The sequence below is a fragment of the Rhyacophila brunnea genome, unplaced genomic scaffold, assembly GCF_057557595.1.
Source record: "Rhyacophila brunnea isolate RB1 unplaced genomic scaffold, BYU_Rbru_1.0 scaffold_6, whole genome shotgun sequence".
In the NCBI taxonomy this organism is placed as follows: Eukaryota; Metazoa; Arthropoda; class Insecta; order Trichoptera; family Rhyacophilidae; genus Rhyacophila; species Rhyacophila brunnea.
In genome coordinates, this window is record NW_028233276.1 from 47,083,876 (window position 1) to 47,108,798 (window position 24,923).

General features: G+C 32.2%; 1 protein-coding gene across 1 annotated transcript in view; it reads left to right on the forward strand.

Annotated features, from left to right (window-relative positions):
- Positions 1-24,923, forward strand: part of trh (PAS domain-containing protein trachealess) — a 637,328-nt gene that overhangs the window by 590,067 nt on the left and 22,338 nt on the right. The window contains exon 10 of the mRNA XM_085957070.1: positions 23,765-23,889. Coding sequence (XP_085813196.1) covers positions 23,765-23,889 — 125 coding nt within the window. The remainder of the gene's footprint in view (positions 1-23,764; positions 23,890-24,923) is intronic.

A 24,923-nucleotide genomic window follows, 5' to 3' on the forward strand; every position in this document is an offset into this window, starting at 1 on the left:
TATATTACAAAATAATTGATAATGTGTACCTATTCTAATTCAAACATTTCTTATTGAACATACATAATTTGATGTCTTAGATTAAAAAAAAAACTATCGAGTGCACTTAAGACAAATCCAAAATTTTTGAGAATTCTCATATCGTCCTATATTAATATCTTAATTTAAAATAATGTAATATTAACGGATTAAATAATTCTTCAAATGCATACTAGATATATGAAAATGTTGGGGTGGATAATATTTTAGCCCATAGCTTGATATTGACAAAGCTGCTTGCACGGATTGCGATATAGGTATATGAGATCAAGTAATACATATGTTTCTGACATTGTTCCAAATTATCAATATTAATACATTTATATATTGGTAAAACAAATTCCATATTCTATCAAATCGATTACTTTCAAGATAAGCGCTGTTCGATTGCACAGTTTTTTATTACAGCATAGTCGTAAAATCGAAAGCCTTCAGCCGCGTCGCAAAAAATCCACTAAAAACTGCAAAAATGCATCGCCGTTCGGCAGTCGAGTGCACGTCAAGCGCATGTCTCTTCTGTATCGTAGGATGAACGTTTTACGAGATCGTTCGCGCCTGCAATGTATGTATAAATAAAATAACTGAGGAAAACAAAATAGCCGAAGATCATGTCGACGACGCTGAGAGACAGGTGTGTGAAATGAAAATATTTACAATAATAACAAATAATTTGTCGTATTAGGTAGTATTTGTGTTACATCTTTAAAGACTAGCTATCATCATCAGCACTTATGCACTCATTGTTGTGGTGGTGGTTTTAGGTAGGTACGTGCAAGTTCTAGGCTCTGACATATTTGGAGGGGTTACATATAAATTGTACGTAAAACATTTCACCGTGGCACAGTTCGCCGTGAGCTTTCTATCGGAAAGACATGACCGTATACTATACGGTCTCCAATTTTATTAGATTTAATATGATCATTAATTCAATTTTCATAGCTGATTTTGGCTAAATTCATGAATAATTACCTAATAGAATGAAAACCTAACCTGACCTAAAAAATAATCTGGTATATCGGCTATTTTCAAAATGCGGCTGACTTCCTGTAAAGTATAAACCAATTAGAACCGTGTTTTATTTAGACATGAATTTTATAGCAGTACTATACGCCCCATATAGGTTGGACGGTCTTTAATATACGGCCATATTATATTTCAGATACAAAATTTCACGGTGAAATGTGATACGGCGAACTGCATACGTACAAGTTTTCGGACACGATTTGAAGCAACCTTGGAAAACTGGATGTTAAAAATACACCGATTTTTTAAATTCTTGATTGATTTTCAGACTCAAGTTATGAAAAATACTTGATTTTATTGTTCAACTTACAAACCTTCCAATGAACTTATTAAACCACGTTTCAATGACAAAAATAATTATAAAAAATATAATAATAATATGAATGCCTTCAATAAACAGTTTTTTTAATTTCTTGACTTCTATGACTTTGAAGTTAAGCAATATTTATTTTTCTTTTTATCATTTTTAGATAAATATTAAATATGCAAAACATTTTACAAATATATTTTCAGTAAATTGTATTAATTACGTGTTCCGTCGTTTCCTAAATAAGTGTTCTTAGTAGCACTGTGGTAGTAGCATTACACACTTTTTTACTCCTGACACAAAAGAACTATGAAAATTGACTAATACAAATCAATCTAATAAAACGAATTGATAATTCGTAAGTTAGTAGGTAAAAAACGGAAATTTAGCTAAGTATTGTAAATCTATCTAGTATCATCATAATAATATTTATTTATTTCAATAGTGCATAAATAACAAAATCAAAAAGATTAATTATCGAGGTTTTTACGGCGAATGACCAACATGCAATGATTATGTTATATATTAAATAAGTATTTAATTAATAAATCGATACGACAAAAATAAATGTTTTATTTTTCCCCCGTTCTGAATATTCATAGTTATGTTTATCACTGTTCTGTTTCGTCTGGTTACCGTATTTGTGAATTCAATCAGATATGTATACCTATTTTTAATTAATATATTGTTTTTAATCACCAAAGACATATAATCTTCTTATCTTAGTACTAACAATAAGTATGTACCTACCTACATAGATAATTATTATGTATTCTTTTAAATTTTATTTTCCACCATGCCAGGTTTATATTAGGTCATTTTACCACGTTTTTATTAGCTTGTATTCTTGTTTGTTCCTTACAAATTTTTTCTTGTTTGTCCAAGATTTTTAACTAACTACCCGACTAGTTAGACATTTAAAACTTTTAGAATATACCAGAACACGATGCCAATGCATTCTTTTAATACTTTTAGCCATCTTTAAGCAGAATTGAATTCATTTTCAGTTAATTCTGTTTTGTATGTTTCGGAAAAAAAATCGTTAAAAGTAATATTTACTACTCACTACTATTGGTTGCTAAGTGGGTCTTAGCAACTAAATTATTGATATATACGTACGTTACTATGGAAATCAGTATGAAATGTCAAGATGACATTTCTGTATTCGATAATATTTATTCAGTATTTCTATCAAGTACAATAAAATGTTTTTATTAATACATGGAATTGTCAAGTTTATATGATTCAACAGAATATTTAAAAACGTGGTATCTATATAAAAAGTTCTTTTTATCTTGTAATTATTTAAATTTAGAATATATTCTAGCTTAATATTAGTATGTTTTCAGTAATCTTTCGTTGCAAATCCCATCACCACCAAGTTATAATGTTATTAAATCAAATGGCCACAAAGAATAATTTTTATAGGGCCGCGTATTGATTATACCGCATTTTCCTTTATAAGAAGGTGATCCGAAACACGTATTCGTGGAGTTATCAACAAATTTACTGGTGGAGACATTTTACACGTTTTTACAAAGTCGTGACCCGGGTGCCCTATGAGCACAAAGAGGTGAGAGGTGAACTTGACTGAGGCAGTTGAGAGGTTAACAGGGAAGCCTTCATAGAAGAGAATGTGTGTTTATAGCTGTCAACTATAAAAGAAACAAATCGTGGATTTTATTACTAACTTGCTATATAATAGCAATACAATGTTATATAAATAAATATGTTTAAATATTATTTGTTGGTTATGAATAACAAACTAATGCTTGTCTAGTTTGTTGATAACAAAACAGTTTAAGGGGCACATGCATAATACGTTGATGTTATTTTAATATTAACAATATTGATATCTAAGAACGTATGCACCCTGATTTGGCATATACATTAAATTTTAATGTAATATTAAGGGGGGACATGCTCGTCGAAGGTCAAAATTGAGTTTTTATTGTATTTTCAAACCATGATCCTGGACACTCCTTAAACGTTGTAGATAATCTGTTTATATAATTTTGAAGACTTATTATCCTTAATAGTTATTTTAAACATTTGATGACTGCATAAAGTATTTTTGTTACATAAAATAGTATTCTTTTAAACCTCTCGCTCTAATGTTTTAGAATATAGTCATATTTCGGTACATAACTGTGCAGTGGTGTTAAGATTTTTTACGTTTATTAATTTTTAAACGCATTTATGAAACCATTAGTATAATTTATTACGAGATAATTTTTGTAAAATATTCACGATAAAAAATTATATTGATAATCTCTGTGATCACAAATTTGACAAGAATTAGGCATTTTATTATTCAAAAAATCGGCAACATTAACACATTTAAAGATGATTCTAAAGATATTTATTATAAGCTATGTCTTTGACCATTCAAGTGTGATAAACATCTTATGAATAATGATTGCTTTATAATAATTATTGACCTAAGAATAAGGTAGTGTTTTTTTGAAATACGCCATTTCTTTTGTCATTCCCTAGTGGTTAAGCTACAACATACGGCCGTAGCCATAAATTGATAAACTATAATTAAAGTAGGGAGTAAAATTATGTTAACGCGCGTGTTTGAACATGTACCTAACCGAATTTTTTTTTATTTTTTTTTAACGGTACATGTTCAAACACGCGCGTTAACATAATTTTACTCCCTACTTTAATTATAGTTTATCAATTTATGGCTACGGCCGTATGTTGTAGCTTAACCACTAGGGAATTACAAAAGAAATGGCGTATTTCAAAAAAACACTACCTTATTCTTAGGTCAATAATTATTATAAAGCAATCATTATTCATAAGATGTTTATCACACTTGAATGGTCAAAGACATAGCTTATAATTAATATATTTATAATTATCTTCAAATGTGTTAATCTTGCCCATTTTTTGAATAATAAAATGCCTAATTCTTGTAAAATTTGGGATCACAGAGATTATCAATATAATTTTTTATCGTGAATATTTTACAAAAATTATCTCGTAATAAATTATACTAATGGTTTCATAAATGCGTTTAAAAATTAATAAACGTAAAAAATCTTAACACCACTGCACAGTTATGTACCGAAATATGACTATATTCTAAAACATTAGAGCGAGAGGTTTAAAAGAATACTATTTTATGTAACAAAAATACTTTATGCAGTCATTAAATGTTTAAAATAACTATAAAGGATAATAAGGCTTCAAAATTATATAAATAGATTATCTATAACGTTTAAGGAGTGTCCAGGATCATGGTTTGAAAATACAATAAAAACTCAATTTTGACCTACGACGAGCACGTGGGCCGTTAAAGTAGACACTTAATAAGAATTTACCTTAAACACATGAATGCGATAATCGCCCTTATTGCACTATAATAATATTATGTTGAGTTAATTTTTCAATAATATAAACTTACATATAAATTCATATTATTATTTATATATGGAAATATTTATGTGGATACTTGACATCGACTTAGTAAAATAGATAGATATATGTATATATATACATATAATATATGTATTACTACAATAGGCCGCGAGTAGTGTAATGAAATAGTAGTTTAATTGGGAATTAAAGAGAAACAATCACAGACATCCAAGTTTTGACAAAATCACAGAAATATATTCTGATCTCACCAGGAATCAAACCTGGAGCCACCGTATGAAAGGCCAGCGCCTTACGCACTGGACTACGAGAGATAATACAACATTACTGTAAAGACATAAACGCATAACCAGAAAAAATCAAATTGTTATTATCGCTAGAAGGCTTTCATCCAATATTGGATAGACTGACTCATAATGACGATGGTTTTGATGAAAATTAATAAAATTATTGATTACTCTAGGTTACTACAAAATAAGAAAACAAATAAAAATGCAGCGTCTAAAAATACAAGGTACCGATGGCACAATGACTAATATTGCACCTTAAATTGCGTTTTTCGCCATTCCGAAAAACTCCCTTCCTCTGCTTTTCTCATTAGTATTGGTCTCGCGTTTCCGGAAATCGATCCTGCAATGTTGCCTGCCTGCCAGGAAGCTTCCGGTCTCATATATACAAATACAATATACCTACGTAATGTACACCGACATACTACCAACGTAACAATAGCTACGCAATCTTTATAACACTTCTGAAGAAACATTATAATGTGAAACTTGTTTGTGGCTTTTTAAATAAGTTCACTCATTGTTGTTTATAAAATACAGATTTAAAAAATGGTTGAATACCTACGTAAACTGTAAATTTTTTAATATAATGTATTTTCACTATAAATAATGCTACGAGGGTGGGTCAATAAGTCCTTAGAAAAGCCGACAGGTGGCGCGACTAGTACTGCAAGCGGTTTGTTTTCATGCAGCGGCACTACCGATTCAGTATGCTGCGAAGTTTCAATCAGATTGGTCGGGTTGTTGTGTGTTTCTCGTACATTTTAAAAAAAATTTGCTTGTGGAAAATGGAAAAATGGAAAATGGAGAAAATTGAGTTTAGAGTTGTTATTAAACATTTTAATATAAAAGGGTTAACAGCAAAGGAAATGAAAAATGAGTTGGATTTAGTTCACGGCATATCTGCTCCTTCACTTGCAACTATTTATAACTGGTTAAATGAATTTAAACGTGGTCGTACATCAACAAAGGATGAACCACGCTCAGGACGTCCTGTAGAGGTGACTACACCAGAAATGATCAATAAAATCCACGATATGGTGTTAAGTGACCGAAGATTAAAGTTGAGTGAGATAATTGAGGTTACAGGGATCTCAAAAGGTAGCGTCATTTCTATTTTACATGACAAATTGGGCATGAAAAATATTTCTGCAAGATGGGTGCCGCGTTTGCTCACAGTCGACAATAAACGCAGTAGGGTGGTGGCCTCTAAAGCCCTGTTGTCGCTCATGCAACGCAATCCGGATGAATTTTTTCGTCGCTTTGTGACTGTAGATGAAACATGGATACACCACTATACTCCCGAGACGAAAGAACAGTCAAAGCAGTGGATTGCGAAGGCAAACCATGTCCAAAGAAGGCGAAAACCGTAAAATCAGCTGGTAAGGTTATGGCTACTGTATTTTGGGATGCACGTGAAATTATTTTCGTTGACTATTTGGAAAAAGGAAAAACAATAACAGGGGATTATTATGCATCTTTATTGGACCAGCTAAAAAACAAAATTGAAGAAAAACGGCCTCATTTAAACAGGAAAAAAATCCTCTTTCATCAGGGCAATGCCCGTGTTCACACATGTTTACGATCAATGGCTAAAATTGAAGAATTGAAGTTCGAATTGGTCGACCACCCACCGTATTCGCCAGATTTAGCCCCCAGTGACTTATTCCTTTTCCCAAACTTAAAAAAATGGCTAAGTGGACAACGTTTTTTTTTCAAATGAAGAAGTCATCGATCGGACAAATGCTTATTTTGAGGACCTTCCGAAAACTTATTTTTCTGACGGTTTAAAAAAAATGAGAAACGTCTAACCAAATGTATTGAGCTCCAAGGAGATTATGTTGAGAAATAAAAAAAAATACAAAAATAAAACCTGTTTTAATGCTTTTTTCTAAGGAATTATTGACCCACCCTCGTACATTTGTATATCTCGTGTATAGTCAATATTAAATATTAATATATTATGTATTATACCTGCTTATAAATAGATTATTAACAAGTGTATGGACGCCAAAATAACCACCGCAACCTATGAATCAAATAATTTAGTATCTAATTAATGTTTAACTTTGATTTAAATTACAAAGTTGATAGTCATATTAACGTGATTTAAAAAAAGATTACCAGCTAAGTAGTGTAACCTCCTTTATCTTCGGTGTTGTTTCACATCGACGAGAAGAGAGCCACCGGCTAAATATTTCATCCGGGAGGCTCGGTGTATCTATTAAAAACAAGGAAATCCATGTGGACGATTTTTTTCAGTTAAAAATATATGCATAAATTAATAAACGCTTACTCTGAAGGACTCGTTATAATACTACACTACGTAATGTTGATTATAATAATATACAATATGAGAAAATATATTACTAATAGAAAAATATTTCGCGCCCATGCACATCGACCACAATGCTATAGGTATCCTATTTAATTGCGACAAATTGTATTTAATATATTGATACAATACTCTCTGAAGCGCTTTCCAAATTGAGTTACTATTGGCAATCAGTCTTTGTATTTTAATTCAAAGTAGGTATTAATTACTAACTGACGTCACGGATCACTCCAAGATTTTTTTGTTGTAACTTACTTGAACTTGCTAATAATTTAATAAAAATGTATGCTGCTGATAATTATCCATGTTATGTATTGTTAATGAAAATAATACTATTTTTTAAATAATATATGCAAGCGCGTTTTCAGTATAATGTAAATATAATTGTATATTATTATGTTTATTGAAAAAAATATGATTGTAATCTGGTACTTCCCTAACAAGAAACTTGTTCAATAATTTCATTTAATTAAAAATGAAATTTTACGTAGCTATGAAAAAAGAAACTCCATTTAAGATACATTCTGTAATTTTTATTTCCAGTTTTTCTCTAATAAATTGTTTTCTATACAATATGCGACAGGCATAAATACTTATTTTTATGTAAAAACGTTGATATTATTTTGACGTATTTGGAAATATAAATTTATAACACGGTGCCGCCTTTGGATTTATGGTTCGAATCATAGACTGGGAGTAAACATACAAATACAGCCATTGTTTTTGCTAATCTAGTTATATTAATGACAGTGGCGTCCTTCAATTTATATTTTTAGTAAAATACAGCCTTATAGTTTCAGAGTATCACACACTGGCGGCTCCCTCTATAGGTCATTCGGTCATTGACCTGCCAAAATAAATACCTAAAAGTGCGGCCACACCGGCAACAAGTCGCGCGACAACTCATTAAATTTTACGATAATTATCATGCTTATCGTAAAATTTAACAAGTTGTCGCGCGACTTGTTTTCGGTGTGGACCCGGCATTACAATCGACATAATAATATTAATAATATGTGCAATGTCATATATAATAATATTAATAATAATCGGTGGATTTGAAATTATAGGGCGCGCGATATTGTGTCAACCCAGTCTATTGGGCTTTTTTTGTTTGGGCGATAATTCCCCGAACAAAAATATTGTGTTCGCCGGCAGTCTGAAAATTGACCCAAATTGAATATTTTTATAAAATTTTCTCTCTCGTTTCTCATACATAAGACAGAGATCGATATAACACAAAATACGAGATCGAAGCTTGTAACGGTGCGTGAATTACTGTAATATCGGCAATGCCCGAGTGTGAGACAAAAGATTTTTTCACCTAATTAAATGAAACAGAATGATAACACTGACTAGATAATTGGTCTCAAGACGCAACTGTGTATGCGGTTCGGATTCGTTGACAGGTTTTGACGAATGCCTTTGGTTATTTTAATAATATATAAGGAGTTTTTGGTGATTTATAACATTTTTGTGAAGCAGTTAGTACGCACGCAGTAGCAATTGAAGTCTGTGATACAATTATAATGGAAATGGAAGCACAATTTGCATCCAACGATCATCTCATTATATCCGATTTGTTCAATAAAAAAAATTACACTGATTTTAAAAATAATTTTCCCACACGTCAAGTAAATTTGGTAAAACTGTTAGAAGAAATAAACATAATGAAGTTAAAAAATGAATTATTGGTGTTTTATCAACGAGATGATTTGCATGGCGCTATTAGTGCAGTTTCTCTTCTACATTTTTTACTCAGCAATAATTTCAACGAAACATTTTCCGAGTCGATCAAAGTTCTCCAATTTATTTGCGTCATACCAATGACAACAGTTGAAAGTGAAAGATGTTTTTCCACTCTCAAAAGAATAAAAACCTTTCTACGCAATAGGGCCAGGATAGACTGACCGCTCTTGCAATGCTCAGTATTGAAAAAAAATATGTGGGAAAAATAGACAATTTTTATAATCGTGTGATTGATGATTTTTCAAAAAGCAAAGAAAGAAAAGTGGACCTGATTTACAAAAAATTATAACGCGTTGTGTGCAATTTCGGTTAACGATGGGTTGGCGTTATGAAAAACGGACATTTTTTGAAGGGTTAGTAGGTACCGACCTATAACAATTTCTAGCACTTATTCTATAATGTATAAAAAGTCAATTTGCAATACGTCTTTTCAGTATACAACGAAAAGGCAAATTAAAATAATATATTCAAAATTGACCTGCTAGGTTTTTCCGGATTAAGCCGCCAATGGTATCACATATAAAAAATACTTCATTACTAGTTCTTTTTTAGAGATTTCAGAATAGCTATTCTCTCTACTGTTACTTATAAGTATCTACTCAACAATACAAAAGTATAAATTATGACATTTATACATGCGTCACCGCCTAACTTTATTTTGTTATATTGTTACCATGTCAAATGTAGAATCGCCAACAAGTATAAGAAAAACACACACCATGATTACATCTCAGTATAGTCCATACTATTTTATTGAATCGTACTATACTCTATGTCTGAAATAATTACAAGAGTGAATAAACAATATGATCTATTTAGCCCAGCTCAATAAATACAATATAAACAATTGCCTCAGTTTTAAACAATAAAAGAATTTATCAATACAACCTCCACTCCGTAGAGCCCGTATGATCTTATTATCGAACATGGTTTAAAAAACTGTTGTAAAATGCAATTTGGAAGGTACCTTAGGGGCCCACATGCTCAACGTAGGTCAAAATGGAGTTTTTATGGTATTTTCAGAGCATAACCCTGGACATTCCTTAAACGTTGTAGATAATCGATTTATATAATGTTGATGCCTTATTATCCTTTATATTTATTTTAAACATTTGATGACTGCATAAAGTATTTTTATTACATAAAATAGTATCCTTTTAAACCTCTCGATCTAATGTTTTAGAATATAGTAATATTTCAGTACATCCATGTGCAGTGGTGTTAAGATTTTTTAATTTTATTAATTTTTAAAGGCATTTACAAAACCATTAGTAAAATTAATGTTAACATTATATAGTAGCATATGTACGATAAAAAAATATATTTTATAATCTTTGTGATCCCAAATTTGACAAGAATTAGGCATTTTATTATTCAAAAAATAGGCACGATTAACACATTTGAAGATAATTCTAAAGATACTTATTATAAGCTATGTCTTCGACCATGCAAATGTGATAAACATCCTAAGAATAATGATTGCTTTATAATAATTATTGACCTAAGAATAAGGTGTTAATAAGAATAAGTGGTTAAGCTACAACATACGGCCGTAGCCATAAATTGACGAACGATAAATTAAGTAGGGAGTAAGATCGTGGTAACGCGCGTGTTTGAACATGTACCTAACTGAAAAAAAAATATTTTTTTAAAAACGGTACCGTTTTATGATTAAATGGCGTATTTCAAAAAAATACAAAAAAATGTCAAAATCGTAAGTCTAAAAAATTGTCACATCTCAGTATAATCACAATATACATGACATTGAATAAATCAAATTATTAATCTCCGTCTTTTAATAATGGCTAGTTTTATCCGCTTATAATAATTCCTTCTCCCAATTGAGAATTATTTATTAATTCAAAACGTCATATATTAATATGTATAATATTTTGACTTAATTTATGATTAAAATTCTCATTACTAAAATAATTTAAAATACATAATTTCAATTTATTGTGAATAAGTAGTCTTCACATTTTCGTATTTTTATACCGAAAGGAACTATTATGAATTTATGTTTCTAAAAACGAATGCTATAAGACGGTCATTTTTTTATGAGTGGCTTTTCTACCCTTCTGTATCGTATGATTTTGCACGTTACTGGTGAGCTCTTGTTTTGTATACAAGAAATGATAGTAATTTAACAATGTCAAAGCTGTCATTATCAATCTGGAACGGGATTGTTCGGATAAAAAATGTATCTGGAGCTGTAACTGATCTGTAACTACCAGTGGCGTACCAAAACAAGTCAACAGTACAATTGATCTGGATATAACTTAAGATTTTTTCCCACTTTGATCCTTTCAATTTTTATTTTTTATATCAAGGATATCTTTCATGTAATATAAAAGTAGGCAGGTACTTTAAAACATCGTATAACACAGGCTCTATAAATTTATTTGCAACACTTATATTGAAATCTGTGAACTGTAGATACATAGGTATTGACTATTAAATAAATAGGTATGTGAATAATAAATTATCTTAATATTATAATACTTTTTATTTTTCAAGTGCTTTCTCCTAACAGTAGTTATCAATCATTAAAATCTTTGTAAAAAAAAATATGTTTTCATAATGAGTTTTATTTGAAAATTTGCACACATATTCCCATATATTACATACTCATTAATACTCCTATTTTGATACCAACGTAATCCGATACCATTTATATACCATAACCCGGTACTGGTAGAATCTGCTACTCTCCCTTAAAGCCAGAGCACGAGGCTTCTAAATCAATATCAACACTACCTAACTTCGGTGTTCACGTGAATATAGGTACACATATTCAGTGTTGTTACATTGAAGCTCTTTTTGTAAAAGTAAGTACTCCACTGGAATCACTTGTCCACACGGTACCAAAAGTGATTTTTTTACAAACTAAAAGAAACAAGAAGTATATAAAAATGCACCGCAATTAATTTCTCGGCGCTTGTGACGACAGGCGAGTCTCTAGCTCCGAGGGTATGTCTCCAAGATGTCGGTGACAGTTAATAAGTGGCTGCATCATCAGATATCCCTGGTTAAATAAATATCAACTGACGACTGATCCAATTCATAGTTGGTAAGTGGACTGAAAAAACCTGTTCTATTCAATATGTATGAGTGCTCTGGGTGAAGATCGTAGAGAGAATGTACTTACCATCAAGGATGCACCTTTTTAGTAGTTACCCTAATATTACATTAAGCTTCACTTAGACTTTATGTACTACGAGGATTAATTTATTTTTTCACTTTAATCATATTGTGCCAAGAAACTTATTTTGAAGCGGTCATGTGCTTCAAACATGCCCCCCCCCCCCCCCCAAACAAAACTATGATGTCTATCTGAAATCTTCAACAACTCATTGGTTGATTCGTCACAAGTCGGTTTGCGGTTATAAGTGTTGATTATACATATATTCCTTATTCTTATTTATTATAAGTTCATAATTTAATAAGTATAAATGTCACAATATTATATAATATTGATACAATAATAACATAAATAACAAACACTAAATGTTATTATATTATTAGTCAGCGCATCTATTCTATACACAAGACTGCTTTCGCGGCAGCTATCTAAGGTAGGTTTGTATCGAAGTATTAGCACTTATTGTAACAATAATTACAATAAGTCAGTTGTAGGTAATTGTTACAATAAGTGCTATATTTTAACAGCACCTCCTATGGCTGTGGTAAATTTTAGAGCGAGATAGACAGATTTGACTGTTCAGTGGGTCTATTCTATGCTTATCGACCGCTAAAGTGATAAAGTGATAAATATTATCAAACTTAGGGTAGGTTTGTATCAAAATATTAGCACTTATTGTAACAATTACACGAAGTTGGTTTTTATTGTTGCAATAAATGCTATATTTTAACAGCACCTATCTTGCTGCTGTTAAAATATCGCACTTATTGCAGTAATAAAAACCAGCTTCGTGTAATTGTTACAATAAGTGCTAATATTTTGATACAAACCTACCCTAAGTTTGATACTATTTATCAATTTAGTGTTCGATAAGTATAGAATAGACCCACAGACGGCTAAATTATTGTAATTGTTACAATAAGTGTTAATATTTCGATACAAACCTACCCTAGATAGCTGCCGTAGCGGCCGAAAGCAATCTTGTGTATAGAATAGATGCGCAGATGTTTATTTATTTTAGTACTTTTTCCACATTTTGATTTAACTTATTCTAAGATAATAATTAGCAAATAATATTTCTGATGTTCTTAGCCTAATATAGGTAAGTACTACCGATCTAAAAGTTATATTTTGTCTTCGAAATATTTTTTTTAAAAATTGCTATTTCCTTATTTTAAGACAGTAACCTACATACTGATATATATTTTTTTATGTGTAGTTTTTATAATTGATCAATATCGGTTTCGTCTCTGTATATCTTGAATTAGTAACGATTGAAGGGTTGAAATTATATAGGGTCTAAGTGCCAAAAATATGAAACTGAGATATAACAAAAAAAAACCATACATATATGAAAAATTTTATTTTTACAAAGTTACAGAAGAACATCAGTATAATATGATAATTTTACATAATTCTAAAGAAAAAAATAAACAAAGGAAAATAACATATTTTAACATGGAAAATATTGAAACGCTCTATGTAGGGGCACATAGACTCCGCCCATATTTCAAATTATTTGTGCGACAAAAATGGTAGAGTTAGGAACTTAGACTCTTCAGAATATCATTACTCTTGGCATATAGATTGTATTGAAGTAAAAAACTTGTTACAGAATAACATCAGTATAATATGATAATTTTACATAATAAAGATAAAATAAACAAAGGAATAATAACATATTTAAACATGGAAAATATTGAAACGTTCTATGTAGGGGCACTTAGACCCCGCCCATTTCAAAGTATTTGTGCGACAAAAATGGTAGAGTTAGGAACTTAGACTCTTCATAATATCATTAGTCTTGGCATATAGATTGTATTTGAGTAAAAAAAATTGTTACAGAATTATTTGGCACTTAGACCCATATACTTTAAACCCTTCAATTGGTCTCACAGCGAATTATTTAAACAGTTTGTTTGGCACTAATAAATTTGCAGATTCCATATTATTTTCTTAATACTAAAAGGCCTAAGTATCTAAATAGTTTTTATTTAATATTGAATGGGCCATAGATAACGTCGTAGGCTGAATGCGACTCTAATATAATATATAGATTACTGATGGAGTAAGTACCTATATATTTAACTCATTATAAGGCTACCGACTGTGAATGAATAGCCTATTCAGTTTAATACCCTGCAAAATGTTCTACCAATAATGCTTGCAATTGGCTCGTGCCGCTCGTATCATCAAAACCAAGATGGCATCATATAAGGACACGAAGACAGTAGGTCCGGTATGCTAATGAATTCAATTAAACATCTCGCCGAGCAAAAACCATGAAGGCCGGTTACTGGAGGCAGTAGACCAGTTGCACCACGAAGCATTCAGATAGTCAGGAAGATCATAATTCCATTGTGATTGACTGCCGGCTGACTGACGTGGAGTACTATTATTTAATGACTGATTTATATTAGATTCTCTGGGTAACATTATTGGAAGCAATTCAGTATGCATAATAAAATTATTATTGTATATTAGTACTAGCTACATAATAATGTTAAGTTTATGGCAGTACCACGCTAACGTAGTTTGTAAAATATCGATCTTTGAAATAGAATACAAAACTAAATATTATAAATTCTAATGGATTTAAGTTTTGTACTATTCCATTTGAGTCGTTTTTTGCGACCCGGGTTTCGCTTTTCGGCATCTTTAGGCACTGTGTACACTCACCAAAAGGCAAATAAACACTGACGACGAATACCATTAGCTCTAACTTATATAACTAAGCAATACAATAAAGTAGGTAAAAACTCTATTACCTACCTATCAAATCAAGGGTCACAATAAAAAAAATTAACAAAAAAATTATGAATGAAGTGTTTGTAAAAAAAACTAAATTATCAATAATACACTCGACAAGCGTATAATAAATCGTCAAAACCTAATAATATATCATTAGTAATTATAAACAATTACAATTACTACACTTAAGAGGTGTAAAATCGTCCATTCTGAGAACAATGGTGAAACAAAAGGCGTAACCCGGCTCGCAAAAAACGACTCATATGGAATAGTACAAAACTTAAATTCATCAGAATTTAAATTCAAATTCCATCAAGTACCTTCGGTCGATAGTATTAATATTAAATATTATTTTTAGCGTGTGATCTAGAATAATATGTTCCTAGTTCGAAAGACAAATAACTAATATCCGTTTCTAGTACAAAATATCTGTTAATATAATGTCTTTGCGCGGATCTCCGTTCGTTTCAATCAGGAGTAAAATTAATGTAAGTGTAGTAAATAGATACCCTGCGTTTTGCTTCATAACTCGCCACGTATCCATACCATTTTGGGCGTATACCGTAGGGCGTAGCGTAATGAACGTGAATAGGTAGTTACATGCGTATTAAAACTTATTGCTACTCATATAATGACTACAGTCAATCGCTCCTTTATTTATTAAAAAACATTAGTTTTTTTTATTTATTCGTAGTGTCATTTAGATTTTTTTCACTTTGAAAAAACCCACCTCGGTCCGTTAGGTATTTTGAAAAATGTAGGTACCTACATATTTTATGCCTTGGCAAGGACATATTAAGGAAGACAAACTAAAAAAAAAGCATACGCAATTTTATCAAATGCTTTAGAACCAATTACCAAGTACCACATCTGTTTAGACGCCATTAAAAAGCGTCAAAACGCACAGTGTCTGAAATGAATCTGATGTATAAAAGTATGTGTTTTTTTCTTACTAAAAACCTCACGTCATATAACAAACCTTCTGATAAATATTCAAATCCGCATGTCTTTCAGTCTAATTACCTCTTAATACGATTAAGAAAGGGATCAAATATATTGTTATTCATAATAATCACAGAACAGATTAATAAATATAATTTTGATAGGCTATATTCAATAAATCAAATTCAAAAAAAAAATCAAGACACTACATTTTGATGCACGGTTTTGAATGTGTGAGTGTCCTACGAAAATGAAATACGCATTATGCACGTGCAATATTGTGTATAATACACCAATATTAAATGAGCGTCAATGCATTAACCGAGAGCAGTTGTCAGTATTCGACGTATGACGTATTCTTGAAAGGCGTTTAAGTTTATTCCGGAGTCTTCCTTACTCGAGATCGGTTGCCTGCTACTCCTTACTTGTTAGGTATTTCAGTTCCCATTATTTCTGAGTTCCCTGATAATAATCCTTCCGCATGTCCTTTCAAATCAAGCGTTATTTATTTCAAAATGAAAAGCGTGTTATTTGTATTGTAGATAGCTATAAAACCTATATCCATTAATATTAATAACTTACTATGTAATTACCGGAAGCAAAAAATATTACTTTTATACAGTTTACTCTTTATGGCTGCTTGTTCTCATATCGAGAAGAAATGATTTCTTATGATAGCTCCAGTACCAGACGTCAATTATTATTATAATAACGTTTCTTACCTGTCATTCTGCGCTCAATGAGAGAAGGAACTGGTCCAATCCATAAACGTCGCATCTGTCGAATAAATGAATAGAAAACATTGTAGATTACCGGACCTACCTCTTACTGGACGATATAAATCCAAACATAGGAACTAAGAACATGATCTTGACATTAACCCTTATATATTGAATAAAACTTTCTTCTAAACTTAGTCCAAATTCTTTACATTAATAACTCATTTAGTGCTATCACCACGACTGGCGCGTTTGGAGTCGTTGGCCATTAGATATAATTAACGTGTTATTTAAATGTGGTAATTAAAAGGTAAGCAGTGATTGTGTTAACCTTTATGTAACGATATTAGGGATTGAGACAACTGGGCGCCTGGACAATTGGGCGCTACACTGTCGAATGAAATAAATAGACGTTCGTTACGATTATATACATATGGTAGACGAGGAATTTTAATCAGTTTCCGTCTATTACTTAGTAGTTTTAATTCATTTCATAATGTTTTTTTATTATTGCGGATTGAGAATTAGCATGCTTGAGTCTTTATATAAAAATAAAAAAACTCTCTTCTCGTTGGAATTTAAACATATGCACAATTAAATCATTATATAAGTGTGAATATTGAAATTCTCACAAAGTATTAAATAATAATATAATATTTTAAGTATAAATAATATTAAATATATATTTTAAAAGTACCTATAATTCACAAACGCTTATTCATTTTCGAATTTCATTCGATTTCATGGCGCCCAGTTGTCCCGGCGCCAAATCGTCCTAGACCCTGATATTATACTGCCCAATAGATATCATAAATAACAAATTATGATGAGAGCATTAAGAACATACATAAGTGAAATGGCAAATAATTTTCAACAGTAGGTGGAACGAAATTTCGTAGTCGCCGCCAATCGGAGACTGACAGGGACGTGTGAGCACGTCAATTTGTTTTGTGAGGGCGTCGGAGGAATATATTCTTAAATCGTGTAAAGATGACTAAAAAACGTTCCGCATGTACTTGAAAAAGAAAACATGTCAATGAATATACTATTATCATTACGAATATAATAATAAACATAACATTAAAAGGACGTATGTTGAATTTTTATGACAAATTATATTTCGTTCGGCTCGCGTCATTTGCACAATCCACGCATGTATATACATCTATATGAATAAACGCTTTATTCCTGCTTACAATACTGTTTTGATAACGGTGTTTCAACGGAAAATTGTGGAAAATTTTTCAATTAATACCTAAGTCGTCATTTATTTTAACTTATATTACATTTCGATATTTCTCTGACTTGGGTAATCCTTTATGGTTTATCATTTGTTCATTTTTTTCTATTTTTGGGTAAAATATCCAGTGTTCGGTCGTCACGTAGTTGGTGAATTATTGTAGAAAGGATCCGCACGTATTTTGCCACTATGGCCGCATTTTTCACGCCTATGCAACTTTCTGCACACTGCACTTCTGCAAAGTGCATTAATTTATTGTTTTATTATTTTCGTTCACCAAAGCAGGGCCTAACTACTTAACTTGCCTGACAAACAATATTTAATTCAATTATGTCAATACCAAAGATAAGTAAATAAGTGTCAGACGAGATCGATCCACTACTGAATGAAGGTTTCCCCTAGGCCTATATACTACTTACCGACGCGAAATAAATACCTAATTCATACTAAGTTCTATTAATATTATTTTTACCTAAGTATGTCCTGATATTCTACATTGTAATATTTTAAAATTAGCGTGTTTAAATATTTTTTTACAATTTAATAATAAATAATCGTTAATAAACAATTTCTTGCATTCAACGATTAATTCTAACAAGATTTGAGAATGTAACATTCCATATAATATTTAACATAAATTGAAAATACCAGGAATATATTTCATGTAAGACCTGCTAGTTTAAATTATCGTAATTAGATAGGAGGCCCGTAGCTTACTCGGTTAAAGAATATTGGCGCGATACCAGTGGATATACGGGTTCAAATCCCGTCAGACATCGTATCTGAGGTGTTATCAAATTATGTATGTTCAATAATAATCATTTGCTACTTTAATATCTAAACCTTTCCATATTGCCCTACGATTGTAGAAATTACATTCCCTATAATAATATATTGTTTTAAAAGTACCATATACCCACATCCATGCTTTGTGTGAAACATAATATCAATCTATTCATGGGGGTTGAATACATGCGAATAAATTGAAAACGTCCCAAACACCTGAATATGATAAATATATAAATTAATTACTCATTACTTTAATTACATATAACTAGGGAATCCAATCCCGAGCCAAAATTCTGATCCCGGGATTTCGGGATTACAATTTGACAATCCCGGGATCCCGGGACTGGTCCCGGGATTGGCAATTTTTCAATTGTTAACACAAATTTTTTATATTTACAAATAACATTGATAAAATCGGTCAAAAATAAATCTAGTATAATTTATACTATTTAAGACATTTATTGTATACGTTCAATCTTGGAAATACACAAGTTTAATGGAGTAAATAATATTGTATATATTAATATATAAATAATAATGTAAATTTAATAGGAGATTGCTGTTTCTGATAGTAAAGACTTAATGAATGGATTAGCGAGATTTATAATAGCAAAGCAAATAATCATGGCGTACTTATGGCCTTTCCGCTTCATAAATCTAATTAGTCAGCCAAATATGAAACTGCCGTAAAACGTATGATATCATGGTGGAATTACTTTGTTAAAAGTGCAAAGTATTGTTTTTTTCAAATCTTTCCATTTTTAATAATTTATGTGAAAAAATAAAATGAATCGGCAACCTACGCATGGGTATAAATCTAGCTTCATTCAAACTCAGTTTATTTCTAATGTAGTTATTTTTTTATCAAAAGTATTTTTTCTGTTATATTTCGCTTTTATTTTATTTTCCTTAAAAATTGATCAATCAATCAAGACAAAAATCAATCCTGAAATGCCGGGATTATGTTTACCAATCCCGGGATTCATAGATATCGAAAATAGCTCGGGATCCCGGGATCCCGGGATTCGGGATCCCGGGATTGGAATCCCTACATATAACACCGTCAGTTACTCAATCTCATGATCAGATATGGCATCGTAAACATTAAAAGGACGTATGTTGAATTTTTATGACAAATTATATTTCGTTCGGCTCGCGTCATTTGCACAATCCACGCATGTATATACATCTATATGAATAAACGCTTTATTCCTGCTTACAATACTGTTTTGATAACGGTGTTTCAACGGAAAATTGTGGAAAATTTTTCAATTAATACCTAAGTCGTCATTTATTTTAACTTATATTACATTTCGATGTTTTTCTGCCTTGGGTAATCCTTTATGGTTTATCATTTGTTCATTTCTTTCTATTTTTGGGTAAAATATCCAGTGTTCGGTCGTCACGTAGTTGGTGAATTATTGTAGAAAAGATCCGCACGTATTTTGCCACTATTCGCTTTTATTTTATTTTCCTTAAAAATTGATCAATCAATCAAGACAAAAATCAATCCTGAAATCCCGGGATTATGTTTACCAATCCCGGGATTCATAGATATCGAAAATAGCTCGGGATCCCGGGATTGGAATCCCTACATATAGCACCGTCAGTTACTCAATCTCATGCTACGTAATTTAAACACATCGCTCATTTTTATGTCGTCAATGAGTTTTTGAAGTTTCATTGAATTAGTGTGTCGTTGTCATTTATTAGTGTGTACCTATTCATTCGTAGTAAATATCGTACTATTCTCGTAAGTATACCTAACAAGTGTGCTCTTTTTATCAGATCTCCACAGCCTACCTCTTTCCAAAAGTCACCCTTCGCCACTGATGTATTGAGGCTGTTAATAATTGTTACAATAAGTTAACCGTCTGAACTGTCAAAAAGTACAATGTTTTAACGGTATCTCTCTTTTGGCTGTGTTAACTTTTACAGCGAGATTAACACAATTTTAACAGTTTAGACGGCTAACTTATTGTAACAATTATAATACCTCAATATATAAATATGATAAAGTACTTTCGATAGCCGCTGATAGCAGCCTTGTGTATAGAATAGATGCGCTGGCATCGGTGCTAGGGTGGGAGAAGATAATCTACTGCGATGGAATTCGTAAATCAGTACCACAAAGGTCCGTGAAAAGCATTCGTGGTTAATGTTCCCTGTAAGGTGTGCGCGCGCACACCTACCAAAATGTGTCCGCACCATGTCCGCACACATGTTTTCATCCCCCGCACAGTCCTCAAACAAAAATATTGTAAAAGAAAGTTTCCTTTGCCAGATTTTAGTTTTGCTCGAATGCCCAAAACCATCACATGCACAATTAATTCTTCGACTCATTTTTGTGTAAATCAAAATTTGTTCGTGTTATTATTAAGTAGGTATATAAAATCACTGAATTTAATAAAAATATAAGTTTTAATGAAAAATTGTAAGTGTGTGTGTTGTGGGGGGGGGGGGGTGCAAATTTAACCAGGGCAGGATTTGATTAGGCAGGGTTTAATTGAATTTTAAAAACAAACAATTACTACATGCGTTTGACCGACAACGTCTAGTGTGCACTATTTATCTCGGACCTTAACAGCCTACCTCCACCCTTCGCCACTGATATGTACCTAAGTATATTATTCCATATAGAAAATACGTATATTATGTTGCGGAAAAAATAGCTACACTCTATCTGACCATTAAAAATAACTTAATTCGAATTACGCCGTTCGGATTCCTGAATGTTGTCCTGTTCGGCCAATCGAAATAGGAATGCAAACAAAAAGCGCAACTCATCCCGACCAATAAGTAGGCACTTATCCGCCGCGAGAGAAAAAATATATAAAAAACGGTTTTGCGCGAAGAAAACAAAAATAAACTCAGCCGCAAAAAAAATGTTGAAACGAAATGCGGTAATGTTTCGGTGTTTTTTTTTGTTTGTTATTTTCTGCTTTTGATACGACGTAAGCGATTATTGGCTTCGATAAACGTTTCGAGTCGGAATTTATTATTTTGGATATGCAATTCGAAAGGGCAACTAGTTTAATATGGTGTTTTTTAATGGTTACTTTGCACTGAATCAATAGACTCCAGTTTTTTTATATATCAGTATATTATACAATATACAAATAATATTTTCCGACGGTCTTATACACAATTCATATATACAGCGATGATTTTCTTAGACGCTCAATCGATTAGATAATTTCCCTCTAATTAGCGACTTGCAAAACATCGAGAGCGTCGACAGCTTCAGATACCTGGGGGTAGAGTTGGGTATTTCCCGAGAAAATCTCAATCTCTTCTCGAATTCTCGAGATTCGGGATTTCCAGAAAAGAATTCTCGAGAATTGTCGAAATATCGGGAAATTTAAAAAAAAACTGCAAACATCCTAAAATCAGTGTAAAAACAGACAAATTCCAAAAAAATATGATTTTCTTTATTTACGTAATATAACGTAACAAAATGCAAGTAGGAAAACAAAAATAATTCAAAACATTACTTATTAAAATGGATTTTTAAAAAACACTCGCTGCACAATCGCGTACGCTTTTGAGGCACAAAATTCCCTAATGTTGCAAAAATTGCGCTCATTTTGAGTCGATGTTGGCTTAATTGTGTTAAATGCACCGATCGTCTTTGAACTTTTTATGTTTTCTGTCCACTTGGAAAATCTCGAAAATTAAGAATTCCCGTCGGGAAATTCCCGAAATCCAATTCTACCTGGGGGTACACATCGCGGGAGATGGCTTTTTGCAGTGAGAGGGTATACTGAGCATCGAAAATAGATGTCTACGACGGGTACTAACTAGGTGTGCGGTGGGGTGGTATGACTTTATGAACAACGATGAGATAAGGGACACACCAAGCAGCCTCTCGTTACGCTGAGAGTGAATAGGCGACGTTGGACCTGGCTCGGCCATGTGCTGCGGATGTCAGAAGAGAACCTCAACCTGACTTGGCTGTTCTTCAAGCCGACCGGATTCCGGCGTCCTGGAATGCCACTAAATACTATCTATAGAGTGTATATGGCGGAACTAAGGGATTATGGTTTGACCTGGAACGAAGCAGGAACACTGACGAGGGACAGGGATTTTTGGAGGCGCCGCGTGGTGTCCATATGCTCCGACTAAGGGGCGGATATGGCCGAAGAAGATGCAGATTTCTAGATTCATCGCATCTAACAACATGACTGGCCAATCTGAGTTTTCGCACCTTTAAAACAATATCTATATTGGGCATTAAATTGTTCGCAGAGCTCAGCATTTGTGCACATGTGCCACTTTTAATTTTCTTTAATCTAAATAATTTCAGTTTTGCTTTCGAAGTTTGGATATCCTTCTCTCGTTTGTCCGATCGCCTCTAGATTTCACACCCATTCAGAACAATTGGTTTGTCACGTTGTAGGTATACTTACTCGTAATTTTGCCTTTTTGGACAGTAGCTTGGACCTTTAGTGCGAAGAACGCTGTATTTCCACCCTTCAGAGTTCGAGGTTCTTCATCTCGTTCTTTTGTGAGATATTGGTTCCCAACTACTTAAAATCTGCAGTGCTTTCGTATACTAAGTTACCCATAATTTATTTTCCAGGGTATCTATTCTTCAACGACACTTAAAAGTAGGTACTTAATCTTCTCAATGTTTCTAGATTTATTCATTAAGTTGCATCATCCAGAGTCGTGAAAATGTCACATAAGTATCTGTTTCTTTTTTCCCGAGCACACCAATTCATCCGCATAACCTAATATCGACTTTAGAAATAGTATCCATTTAGAACGACTCTATTATAGCTTTTTCTAAGACAATATTCTTAAAATATGCTATTGTAGCCTATCCAGTATACTATATATTAAAGAGAGATTACAAATATGTTTAATTATTTATAACAGTTCTTTTAAAAACCACCTTACTATATATAGGTACATCAACTAGGTGACGATGATACTAAATGTACGTTATATATTAATATATCTTAGATTAAATTCTCAGTGTCGCCTTTCTTATATGTATTGAATATATTTCTATGTTACATATATTATGATGAAAATATTTTTGTTTTCAGTATCAACACCGATGACCGTCGCAGGAAGCAGTTCAATATACCGGGGAATGGACAGAGCCTTCTGCGTCAGAATGAAATCAACCCTTACCAAGAGAGGTTGCCACTTCAAATCGTCTGGCTATCGGGTACGTTTTCAAAATCTTTTAAGTAGCTTCCTCTACCAACATAAATACAGCCTAAACTAGAGTATTGTTTCACCTTAAGCCGGCTCGCACATCGCAACTCGCCTTGTGTGCCTGACGGCCATAAATCAAAGACTTCTGAGACTGCCGGCGAATGTTGTATGCTACAACCTCGCACATCTGCCAGCGGCAAACGTCAAACGTGAAAAAGGAGAAGTCTCTCGTCTGCCATTTTTATTGTGTTGATTGTATGAACAAACGTCAAACGCTCACCGCGATGAGCGAGCAATGACAGTGTAGACAGAGACAGAAACAGAAATGGCCGATGGCAGCAGGCTGTGCGCTTGCGCGGAGGCGACATTCCCGAGATCGACATGCACGCTTTGGCCATTGCAACTAGACGAATGTCGCAGGGTCGCAGAGTTGCAGTTGCATCGGCCAATCTGCGAAGGTCCATTTGATAACGTTTGCTTCTTGGTTTACGATGACGTCACATCGACGAATTCGTCGTAAGACGCATGCGGCGAGTTCTGATGTGCGAGCCCTCTAAGGAGGACCATATATGCATATATGCCAACAGAGAACCTAGCGGAAAAATACGAAGCTTGCAATTTGAGATTTTTTTTTTTGATAATTTACAATTTCAACAGTATTAATTAATGAATATGTATCTGAAAACATTAAAAAGATTTTTTTTTTTAATTCAGAGATAAACTTACAATAATTGTAAAAAAATGTAATAAAATGTGAATTCGTTGCAGGGTCCCATCTTATTATTACATTATAGTTTATGATTATATTTATAATTAAAATTTAGTTTATTAAGTTTTCAAATTTTCGCCGTTTAGATTTTTGACAAATTCAACGTTTAATATTTATTATATCTATTTTAAAAACATCGATTTTTACAAAAAAATATAAATGTGTATAACTTGAAATCCTTTTTTTATATCAAATCGAGCTTAAATATTGGGATCATACCTAAATAAGATTTCATATTAATAAAAGGATTTCTAGTTATACAGCTTTATATTTTT